At 35.8% G+C, this 12,310-nt stretch overlaps 3 protein-coding genes across 4 annotated transcripts; 2 read left to right on the top strand and 1 right to left on the bottom strand.

The window, feature by feature from the left end:
• The first annotated feature begins 2,740 nt into the window (after positions 1 to 2,740).
• LOC124410001 (chitinase-3-like protein 2) lies at positions 2,741 to 4,779 on the top strand. 2 transcript variants are annotated; one of them, XM_046888076.1, is made up of 6 exons: positions 2,741 to 2,910; positions 2,991 to 3,172; positions 3,250 to 3,528; positions 3,622 to 3,858; positions 3,947 to 4,370; positions 4,469 to 4,779. In XM_046888076.1, exons 1-6 carry the CDS (start codon positions 2,878 to 2,880, stop codon positions 4,628 to 4,630), a joined length of 1,317 nt encoding a protein of 438 aa, XP_046744032.1. In that variant the 5' UTR covers positions 2,741 to 2,877; the 3' UTR covers positions 4,631 to 4,779. The 2 variants fall into 2 exon arrangements, with proteins under 2 accessions (XP_046744032.1, XP_046744033.1); XM_046888077.1 differs by having other exon boundaries at positions 2,754 to 2,910; positions 3,023 to 3,172; positions 4,469 to 4,777.
• Positions 4,780 to 5,112: 333 nt separating this feature from the next.
• Positions 5,113 to 6,632, top strand: LOC124409030 (protein KTI12 homolog). The gene is made up of 5 exons (XM_046886422.1): positions 5,113 to 5,338; positions 5,426 to 5,687; positions 5,771 to 5,909; positions 5,992 to 6,054; positions 6,125 to 6,632. Exons 1-5 carry the CDS (start codon positions 5,176 to 5,178, stop codon positions 6,323 to 6,325), a joined length of 828 nt encoding a protein of 275 aa, XP_046742378.1. The 5' UTR covers positions 5,113 to 5,175; the 3' UTR covers positions 6,326 to 6,632.
• Positions 6,633 to 7,303: 671 nt separating this feature from the next.
• Positions 7,304 to 10,947, bottom strand: LOC124409029 (carnosine N-methyltransferase). The gene is made up of 7 exons (XM_046886421.1): positions 10,680 to 10,947; positions 10,186 to 10,393; positions 9,286 to 9,443; positions 9,033 to 9,173; positions 8,766 to 8,928; positions 8,449 to 8,682; positions 7,304 to 8,356 (listed from the first exon to the last, which is right to left on the bottom strand). The coding sequence occupies exons 1-7, from the start codon at positions 10,784 to 10,786 to the stop codon at positions 8,183 to 8,185; spliced, it is 1,185 nt and encodes a 394-aa protein (XP_046742377.1). The 5' UTR covers positions 10,787 to 10,947; the 3' UTR covers positions 7,304 to 8,182.
• Between the last annotated feature and the right edge of the window lie 1,363 nt (positions 10,948 to 12,310).

Genomic DNA, 12,310 nt, shown 5'->3' with positions numbered 1-12,310 from the left:
GATTAAAGGGAGAAAATTTGAAAATGGGTAGATTTAATTCACACAATGATGTGCAAGATTTGATGATGTAGCTAACGTAAGAAGGAAAAAGAGGGTGAGCGAGAGAGACTATGTGGTCCGAGGCAATATTAATATACATATTCTTATGTTTTACTTAATCTTAGGGACGGTTACATATCGAGGTTTTTTAGTAACGAACTTTCTATGTATGATATATATATATATATATATATATATATATATATCGTAAATAGAAAGTGTGTGTATACACACACACACACACGTATATTTATATTTATATGTTTTATGCGTATGGTCTTGGATGATGTAATCACATCACATGACAATTTGACTGGATTGAAAACGAGATAAAAACACAAGAAAAAGACTTTGCTACTCAAATCACAGCGTTCAGCACTTAGAGTGGAGACTGTTTTAGCTTTTAGTCATTACACATACCGTTTATATTGTATTATATATCATATTATTTAGTTGCTATGAAATACGTAGCTTCGAGTAATAACTATGTTATGAAACTAACCAGTGAGCGTCATTGCGACTTTATCCATCCGAAAGTTAGTCATAATAGAGAAGGATGACCATAACAAAATGAACTGTACCGTTTAACATACCAATATCGTAGTTTGTTCAAAATTCACATGGGAATAACAATAAAAAGCAGGAATAAATCGAAAACCCTGTTGCGCACTGTCACAGGCTGCGAGTTTGTTAGCATAAAATTTGACATCATTTCTCTTTATTACATAATAAGAAAAATATTATAAATAGAAAATAATGACACTTTCAAGAGACACTTCTACAAGCAATTGGTTCAGAAATGTTGGCGAATTTTGATACCAAGGAATAATAATACAAATTTGATCAGTTACTGCAGCCTGTGTCAGCGAAGATAAAAAGAACAAATAGAAATTATAGGATATTAAAATGATGGATCGCAAAAGACTTTATCAACATTTATTGTCTAGCAATAAGTTCCTTTCCAGATTTTACGAATAATATTTCAATTCGCTTTAAACAATGAACGCAAATAGGTATAAATATGTATTTAATATAATGTTAATCATTTGATCAAATTGAAATAAGTAATTGAGAAAAAATTTATCAAGAATAGGTGTTGGAACAATACGTATATCGGCGTCGGTATGAAAAAAAATCATCACATTTAGAATAATCCTGAAGCGCAAACTGTATTTTTATAATTTTGACATACGTGCACTGTTGCTATAAAGTCAATAAATGAAATTAACAAATACAGATTAAAAAGAATGCCTGCAAAGTTATGTTACACATATATATTTGAGGCATTCCGCCCCAAACCAACCTACGTCTGACTCTCACCATCAGGTATTGTTTTTCTTCTTAAGCATGGTGTGAAATCTACAAAAAAAAACACTTTTCACCGAGTGTTAGGTTTATTTGACCACGGATTTGATCCTTACTGCTCTCAAAAATACGAAAATCCAATTTTCGCATGAATAGCTCCAATCGTTTGGCTTCAAATTTTTCTCCTGAATACTTTGTTAAAAATTGAAGATTTCACTTCGTTTACGATTTCACTTGATTTATAAGCTACAGTCTAAACAATTAATCAAAAAGTGGAAAAATTTGAATTAAAAATGAATTTAAAATAACACAAATTTATACTTTATTCGTTTTTACTCACTTTTCAATTACTTGTTTCACCTGTAGCTTCTAAACAATATCGCAAAAATAGGAAAAATCAAATAGAATATAAATATGTGTTTTTTGAATTTATATTTAACTCGATCATCCCCACTTTTTAATTATTTGTTTCGCTTGTAGCTTCTAAACGAATAAGCTCACCCACTTCCATCTTGGTCTCAAAAGTTTCGTTTTTTAATAAAGAATTCAATAGAAAAAGTTGAAGCCAATCGATTGGAGCTATTCATTCGAAAATCACATTTGCGTGTTTTTGAGAGCAGTGAACATCAAATCCTTGGTAAAAAATAAATCTAAAACACGGCGAGACTTTTTTTTTTGTACACACTACACCACATTCAAAAATAAAAAGCAACACCGATGGTGAGAGTCAGACGTAAATCGGTATGGGGTGGAATCCCTGATATTCATAGCGTAGAATACATACTAAACTTTTGCTTCCAGATTATTTTTACTCTTTCCATATTGTTACTGTATATTTTTTTTTGAATTTTACAAGTGCAAATACTGTCGGATACATTTGCAAAGTAACTAAACAAATGTAGATACGGTAATAATGAAACCTTGCGAATACACAGGTATAGTAGTAAGATGGTACGTTAGACGTAAATCGGCGATTTGCGAATATGAGAAGAGGAGCAGTAAGCTAAAATAGAAATATATCTGTAAAGTTTGTTTTTTAGGCAATATACTAGTATTGTAACCTAAAATATTTCTATTTGATCTCAATTTCAGAATAGCTAATCATATAAGCGATGAAATTATTACATATAATAATAATAATAGTAACAATAAAATAAGAAATGGAGTAACAAATTTAATAAAGACATGAACTTCTTCGGAGAGTTTTTAAATTAGACGCCAACAAAGACTAGAATTTCACTTTCTTACCGACGGAGTCAATTCATCAGTATGGCCCTCTATATCTACGTATACCTATACCTATTATGCATACATATTCAGTATTTCAGTGTAAATCATATCTAATAGGAAAATGGATCAAAGTTCGTACTGCACCTCATGCATAACGCGCATTTATACAATCATTACAACTGTTGACCAAACAATGAGCAACATTTTTCCGCTATGAGCAAGTATGAAGACACGACTTACGACATACGTGTCGATGATGAACCTATTATTGTTGAGTCTCCAATAACCTATTGAATTATGTGAATGAAAAGGATTGAAAAACGGACTCATTATGCAGTGAGTAGTCAATAATTACACATCCATAGTAATGATACGTTGACTAAAAATGAACAAAAATTAAATCTAACGCGATACAGGTAATAAGTCATGGTGATTTTGATGTCTGCAGAAATTATACCAAACCAGTCATCTTCTTCGTAGCGCTGATATTCTTTGGCGGGATATTCTTGACTGCTATCCTCTTACAAATCGACGTTCAGATTCTCTTCACGCCTTCATGGCTGGAAAACGAGAAATACGCAGCATCCTCGTTGAGCAGGTTTGAAGTTAATTGTAATTCAATTCTGCCTTTTTACCTTCTTTGAGACCTCGTTTAATTTCCTTGAAATCTTTCAGTGGCAAGGTTGTTTGCTACTTAACAATACCAGGGAACGACACAACGACACATCTAAGTGTTTCAAGCGTCGATCCAAACCTCTGCACTCATGTCATAATCGGATTTGCCAGTGTCGTCAACTGTACCGTCAACCTCGGTGGAAATGAGAAAATTTACAAAGATGTCGTCAAATTGAAGAGCAACAATCCACAGCTGAAGGTTATGATCAGCGTCGCCGGTATGAATGAAATATCGACTGGATTTCCAGTGATGGTCCGAAACCATGCAAATAGGAAAAAGTATGACTGATTTTTGTGCATAAACGAATGTTTTTCTTTCAAATTGATCTATGCAGCCAATTGTGCCTCAACTGTTTACCTGTCTATTTACAGATTCATTAGGTCAGTATTAGCAGCAGCCAAATCTCTGCAGCTCGACGGTCTTGATATCGACTGGGAATTCCCAGCATGGCTAGATGCTGATGGTCGTCAAAGGATCCACTTTGTCCAGCTGTTATACGAGTTGAAGAGGGCATGTACTAGGAGAAAACACAAATTAGTTTTATCCGTAGCAGTTGCTGCATCTGAAGCTATGATAGACCAATGCTACAATGTACCTGAGATAGCAGAGTGAGCATAATCATATTCAAACTCATATGTTGTGCCCAGAACTTTTATGATCTGGAATATTTGAAAACATTCAATTCTTATTTTCCAGGCATGTGGACTTTATTAATTTAATGGCCTACGATTATCATTTCTATGCTCCTGAATTGCCCTTCACCGGTCTCAACGCCCCGCTTTATCGGAACCGGAAGGATGCCGGTTTGTTTGCCACCATGAATGTGAATTATTCAGCGAATTACTGGGTGGAAAAAGGAATGCCTCGAAATAAAATTGTCGTTGGCATACCCACGTACGGACATTCGTTTAAATTAGAAAACGCTGAAAATCACGGACTGCAAGCCCCTTGCAGTGGATATGGCTTGCTGGGTTACAGCGGCTTTGCATCATATCCAACAATCTGCAGTTTCCTTAATAATTCGGCCACGCGTGTCTTTGAAAACTCAAGTCAAGTGCCGTATGCCTACAAGGACACAGAATGGATATCGTATGACGATATTCTTAGCGTCACTACAAAGGTGAGTGAACTCGATTAGTGATGAAAAAAAAAGTAAGTACATTGATTTCTTGTGTTAACTTTCGTTTAATCTCTAAACTTGTTTCCTCTTTTCTTCAGGCGAACTGGATACGATCTTCAGGATTCGGTGGCGCAATGATATTTTCTCTAAACACGGATGATTGGAACGCGACTTTGCACCGGAATTCGACATTCCCATTGACACGTGCTGTCGCGAATATTATTCGCGATGATCTGAATGAGACACATCACGTGTATTAGATCTTATCCAAAGATACGATGAATTTTTTGTATAATTACTCTGAAAATTTAAATCATACCAAATTTAATTCACGCCGGCTAAAATGTGACTATGAATTATAGTACGAAAATTTTTTTCACCTTGCGAAATCACATCGCCGGACATTATAAAAGACTAATATTAAATCTTTACCATTTTACGTTATACTACGTATTCTTACATGCATGGATATATTGTCCGCGCATCGAAAAATGCTATACGAAAATTTTTTTCACCTTGCGAAATCACGTCGCCGGACATTATAAAAGACTAATATTGAATCTTTACCATTTTATGTTATACTACGTATTCTTACATGCATGGATATATTGTCCGCGCATCGAAAAATGCTTCGTTATAAATAAATAGAACATCCATTGTAATCTTCTGTCGTATCTTTTTTCTCCATTCGCTGTAGGCATAGAGTTCGCTCAGTCGATAACGTAGACCAATTCTTTATCGCGTTTATTATAGGTTATGGTACGCATGGTTTAAAGTGATAACACCAGCAAGTTCAAAAGTAGAAATGCCGTTGATAGTGATGACGGGGATACCGTCGAGCGGAAAATCTTCAAGAGCCTTAGAGCTCAAGGAATACTTGGAAAAAAATCATAGAAAGAAAGTTGAAATAGTTAGTGAATTAGATGCAATAGTGAAGGCTGGTTACGACAAGAATACTTTCTACGCAGGTAAGCAGCTGCCCGTTTACTTCGGTGTATTCCACTCTTCGTCTGCTGTTTAAAAAATTAAAACATTATGTTTTTACCAATGTACAGACTCGCGGAAGGAGAAAAGCATCCGTGGTGATCTCAAGTCTGAGGTGCAAAGGCGACTGAATCCAAACGACACCTTGATTCTGGATGGCAGTAACTACATAAAGGGATATCGATACGAATTGCACTGCATGTCGAAACTTTACAAAACCCCTCAGTGCACTATCCACTGTGAAATCCCCGCCGAGCACGCTTGGATGTTGAACAATCAGCAAGACCAGGAGCATAGATATACTAGAGAAATATTCGATGCTCTAGTAGCTAGGCAAGTAGTTTACTTTGCACGATGCACATCCTGATTCAATTTGCAAATCTCTTTACTCATTCTCCCTGCATTATTTGATTAAGGTATGAGGCACCAGATAGCAGAAATCGTTGGGATTCTCCCTTATTTGCTGTATCTCCAGAAGATGAATTGAAAAACGAGGAAATCTACTCTGCTCTGTATAACGTAAAGGCTCCAAAACCAAACATGAGCACTCAGTGCGTAAGTATTTGAAATTTTCAAAAAGACTAACAATTTCAAACATATCAGTGAATTGTAATACGTACAATATTTATTATTTCAGCCTCCTCTTTCATCTACCAATTATTTGTATGAGTTAGACAAAGTAACACAGGAAATTGTTAGCGTAAGTTATTACTCGTTGATTATTTACTAAGAATGTAACACATTTTTATACCTATGCTCTCATTTTTCAGGCCATTTTATCGGCAAAGCAAACTCTTGGTATTGAAAGTAACATAAAAATCCCAGGTCACGGATTGACAGTCAATCGTTGTGGAACTGGACCGCAGTTGACCAGACTCAGGAGGCAGTTCTTGACCTACAGTAAAATGCAGCAAAGCGAGCCTAGTCAAATAGCACCTTTATTTGTACAATATTTGAATAAAAGTTTGTAGGTATATTTTTGTACTATATATTTTATGACTCAAGAATGGAATGAATAGCTTACAGAGTATGGATCGATTGAGGACGTGATATAGAATTTTAGCGACAATTTTTTTTACTAAAAAAATTATATTGTAGAACATTATGGACGCTCTACAATTATATTTTACATATTAGTTCCAAGTACTTTTACATATACTTATGTCTAATTGAATTTTATATGTACACGAGTTTAATTTGGTACTTTGATTCACAGTGAAATACATATTTATTACTATGATTAGCTTGTCAATATTATTACACACGTGTGTAATGAAAGAGGAAAAGAACAAAAAATTCGTTATACATGCACTGATTGAATTGAATAATCGATCAGTACAAAATAATTGACATACACATATTTTCCAAGCATTGAAAAGGCACTATTAATATATTTTAATAATCGAGTTGTCTGTGTTTCATTTTATACTTATATTAAGGTTTAACTTATATCAAGGATTTCCTCAACTCATAGTAATCATTTGAAATGAAATTTACATGTGTCTGAGATACCTGCTGTGTCATGCCTGTGGTATCTTTTCAATGGACGATACAAATTCCACCCAACTAAGTGATAAGGTAAGACCTTGCATACAATTTTTGCGTACGACTTATGGTTCGGTTTTACCAGTGGTAGTGTTATAAACATATAATACATCTATCTACTCACGCATTTATGTTACAATATTTCATTATTTTTATTTTTGTCCGTTAAAGCTGCGTAAATCTATAAACATTAAACATGGAAGATTATTCTATATCGCAAAAGGGTGTTTCTAAACCCAAGGTAACGTATATGCTTCAACTCCAAACCTTAGAATGCATTTCACGCGATAAGACGAAATATGAAAGGTACTGAAGTTGATCTTAATTAACAGCTTTAGCCAATCACAGATATCAATCACCTTATTTATACTGTCAACTAGGATAGTTTTTCTTTTGTTTTTTCCTCAATAGCAAGTTTTAAAGTAATATAGCAATTATATTTATTCATGCTTGTTAGCAAAATCAATTGTGAGACATTTTCGCTTCGAAAATGTCCGTATTTCATTTCACATTAAAAATTGGTCAACTATTTACTAATTTCATAAGGACATATATAATTGGGAGAAGTATTCAGTCAGGAATGCGCTTATGATCTATTGATGATGCAATATAACACGTATTTGTTTTATATGTAGTAACAACAATAAAAATAATGTCAACAGTGTTGGATTTCGAAACAAAAAATAACATGTGCGATGTACTCTGATCATTTACCTTGCAACTGCGAAGAGTGCAATTCATTTGTACTTAAAGTATGACTGAAATTTTCTGTAAATCGTACTTATCAACGAATCATGTAGAAAATTCACTCATGATATATATGCTTTTGTATTTCTGAACGAAGTGTTTGAAACGCTTTTCTTATACACATTATATGAACACAACTAATAAAATTCTAACGTTTCTTTCTTCCAATTAATACAACATTGTACGTACAATTGATTCATTCAAAGTTTGAACGTCCCCAGGGTCTCGAATACCAAGTCGACTGATTTCATTCCTTTATTTTACTGTATTTTATTTGTTTCTCCAACTCTACGCCTCTCCATAATTTTCTCTAATGTAAAAATAAATGGTGACCTTTCAGAGCCTATAGTATCAATTTGGCAAAAGTGTCTTTGATCCAACTGTACAACCGCTTTAATTGAGCGCCAGTCAACAACACGTAATCAGCGCGGTAATTCCTACAGGTATTTCTTTCATTTCTTTTTACTTTTTTTCAGCCTCGCAGAATGTCCAATTTATCCAACAACATACGCGGAAAAACCCGTAAGCTCTGGCATTTAATTTTCCTGCTCCTGCGAACCGTTAGATTCCGAACCATTAATATGATTATTTAAATCCGATGACGAATTTGGCTTAGGTTTTCTGCAGACGAAATACACGCTGTTGTACTCGTACTGCAGCATGCTGTTCGTGTTCTGCGCATAACGGGTTTTTACGTGGGTATCCTCTCTCTGTAAAAACAAATTGTGAATTAAACATTACTCAACAGAACCCAGTCTGGGAAAATGAATTTTATAAGAGACGATATGTAAAGGATCTCGACCTCCATCCGAAATCCAAGGCCCACTATAACCTCGCGGACAGCCTCGTAGCTCGGTTCTATCGAATCTTCCATCGGTATATCGCTGAAGTGGTACAATAGCGGCCCCAAGTTTATCCAAACTCCGCCAGGCTTCAGAATTTTATAAATTGTTTCGATGAATTGTACTACGTTGTTCGCACAGTCAATGAAAAAGCAAGTCGCCACACAGTCCCAGTGATTATCCTCTGTGTACACCTGGAACGAATCAATTAGAATTAGAGGAACTAAAGTGGCTGTTAAACGATTATACAGGTAATAAATCAAGACAGATTATCTACCTCCAAAAAATCACCCGCAGCCATGGAAAACTGTGCATTTTCGGGAAGATCGCTAGGATTTACGTCGGGAAATGAAACTGCGTGCGTTTGATGCTCGGGCTTGAGGTTGTTCATGTATTGATGAACCCAGGGATGAACCTGGTACGTGTTTGTTCCCCTGCATCTACAAAACAATGATAAAAATTTATTATCCCAACAGGTTACGATTATTAAATAAGCATATGAATCCACTATCATATTAAATAATCCACACTTATTCCTACTCACTTGTTCAGGACAAAATGTGAAGCGAACAGCATGAAGAGAGAAAATTCATTTCCTTGACACGTGTATCCTCGTCTGGCTATTTCGTATGCAAGTCTTCCGAGCCCTGCGCCAGGTACTAGGACTTGCACTTCTGACGGTACACTGAAAATACATCCAGTAAGTTAGATTCAATTTGTAAATTATAATGTTTTGGTCTAGGACAAAGAACCTTTGACCAAGACTACCTTCCATTAAGCGAATCAATTTCCTTTACCAAAAATCAGGGGGAAACTGTTGGAGTATTTCATCTATGATAGGTTGATAACAGGACAGTCTTTCTTGGGCACCCTCTTCGCTCCAGTCTCTAACCAGCTGCTTTATTGTCGCTTGTACTTTTTCCTGGTCAGCCATGACTGGTCGAGGATTTGGCGTCTAGAATCAGACCTACCTATGTTTCGTACAATAGAATATATTTCTGTGAAAATTAATCGTTGAGATTCAACGAGGTTCAATGCAATTTTTTCAAGTTAACCACTTCTGTGGCGAGCAATAATTAATTGAAGTTCCAAAGAGTATATATAATATATACGGAACATATTTTCCAGATCTACTACAGAGAATTAAGACTCAAGGTATATACTATGTATTTGTGAGCCTTCTTTTTCTAAATGGCAATCATTTGTCATTGCTCTTGTGAACTTCGTGAAATAAAGAAACACAGAATATGAATTATGTACAACATATTGGATATACGTTGCAAAACGAAGAACTGTCGCCGACGCAAATGTCAATATTGGGGAATCCTTAACCCGATCAGGGTGTTGCTTTGTCGGTCCCTGTTCAGGAGATCGTGGGTCGCTAAAGACACTAAGCATGTTAGAACACATATTTTGCAATGAAAAAATTTGATAAAATTTCTGAAAACTCTTGAATACTTCTACTTCAAGGGCACACCATGACCACACGTAGGGTTCCAGCTGACCAAAATTTTTTTACAGCGCGAATTGGTATTTTTCCCTTACTTGAATTCTGAGAAATGGCACAATAGAAAAACGGCTCCGGTCTCCAGCGACGCACGACATTCGGATTGGGTTAATTGTAAAAATTGATCTAAGATGCAAAGATAAAAGTCGAAGGTATGGTGATGCACCAAACGATGAAAAACGTTTCTTACACTCTCGGTTTGAGCAGTCGTCGGACTGACGTTTTCAAAAATATGAGTGACATCTTTGATGATGAGTTTAATAATGTGGTCATTGTTCTCAATGCATCTTTTTATCTCTTGGAGTTGTTCTCTGTACTTGGAGAGTAGCTTCTGATGATGACCAGGCAGAGACATGAAGTAGGTTTCCGTTTTCTTCACCCGTTGTAGAGAATGGGGTCTGTAAAGAGAACGAAAATTCTCATGCTGTTGAGAAAAGGGTTGTTGACAAGAACCGTGCGAAGTATTGACAGTCGCAAAGTATTCCGAAATCAAACTCCGGTGATCGCATGCCGGCAGTTTCCTGCTGGTTGCGAAAACACCGAGAGTCAGAATGGCTCATCGGACTAAAAATACGTTCCGGAGTAAGTGGGGAAAAAGGCAGTGATAGGTTATGTCGCCGCTCGGTATTCAATCCCCAGCGAGAGCAAAGCGGTCCAACTCTTAACAGTTCAAGAATAATTTACCTGTAGTATTTAAAGGCCGATACTATGCGGAGAAAGTGCATTCTCTCCTCCTCGTCTTCGTACGAATTGTGCATTTTTCGGGAATAAGAATTCGGCGACGCATCCATTTTATTTTAGTTCTTAGTTTTAATTTATTTTCTTTTATTACTCGTATGATTTACCAAGCGACCGATCTTCGCGTGCACGATATTTATGTATGTACTGTACATACAGCATGCGCTTCTGTTTTTCGAAGATAGAAATATTTTTTTCGCCTCTTGGCAAGCCGCCTCTTTACCAACCAACTGAGAATGAACGATAATAGAATGGTGCAAATTATTCTGGTCGGTAAAATTGGAAACTACATTATCTTGCATGTTTATGAGTAGAGAGGAATTCGCCTCATCTGTTGACTGAGAATCAACCCTAAAGTTATTTTTTGTAACATTTTAGCGGGTCTGGAGTTCTATGGTCTGGGCGGGTCTGGAGGTATTAGCAGCTTTAAGTATTATCGACCAAGGCAAAGAGTATGACCAAGGAACTAACCACGTCGGTAAAAGAAGTTCTTCATAACCAACAACCATAGCGTGCTAAACGTTGGTAACACATCGTCGCCATTGTGAAATTGAAAAGTTGAGAAAATCCCGCAGCAGAAATAATAAATGTCGATCGAATACACGGATGTGTATCATTTATATTCACCTGAATGTATCAGACCTTTTATAGGTGACAGTAGCATCTCCAAGATGCTCAAGTAATTTTTTAAAAGTTTTTTACGATGTCAACTTTCAGATGCAAATATTTTGAAAAAATTTTGAACCACTTCATTTTTAGTTTCCATCTTTTCAAGAACGTTTCAATGAAGAAATTTTTGATATGTTGGGCAGTTTTAAAATAATAAATTACGAAAATTCAATGTCTCATGTTTTTAGGATATTCGAAAAATTCTAGAACACTTTTCTCTTCGATGGAAGTACGTTGAACGCAGCGTTTTCTGCAAGTACGTATATTTATTTCACTTCTCACAAGTATACTTTTCTTCCATATTATAACAAGCCAATTTATAACTCACTCTTTATTAATACTGACTCCATTATTTATTTTCCAAGTTCCAATTACTCTAAAAATATCCATTACAACAATCAGTAAACCTCAAGACCGATTTCTTACGAGTAACAATTTCACACTCATCAAGAGTGTTTTCATTAACGTTAAAAATGAATAATTGATATCAATTTAAACCATTTTTTCCGATTGATACTGATTCTTTTTCTGACTGTCCGTTCCCTGCGTAGAGGATTGGAGTCTAAAAAAATTTTTGCTCAACAGATTGATGTTGACACCTTCGGATTTGTGGTGAAAATTTGGACGAATTTGGATGCTGCTGGAATCGATCCCCTGATGCACTATGTGTACGTAATTTTGCAAGAGGAATCGTTTGCGCAATCTCGACTCGCTACAGACTACAGATTGATAGAAACGGCCAAAGAACATGAAATTTTCAGCCGGTTATTGAACACTTGGAAAAGGGAAATAACGAATTCATAGCTAGGAAGTTTCGTTTCGCTTCAGTTTCAGTATGTTTATTACGCCCTAATCCTAGAACAAGTGTTCGGGTGTCAGTGTGTAATACGTGGGCAAGTTGCTCGATA

This window comes from Diprion similis, chromosome 8, assembly GCF_021155765.1.
Source record: "Diprion similis isolate iyDipSimi1 chromosome 8, iyDipSimi1.1, whole genome shotgun sequence".
Taxonomy (NCBI): domain Eukaryota; kingdom Metazoa; phylum Arthropoda; class Insecta; order Hymenoptera; family Diprionidae; genus Diprion; species Diprion similis.
The sequence above is the reverse complement of the archived record's forward strand: the minus strand, read 5'-3'. Positions and strand labels throughout refer to the sequence as shown.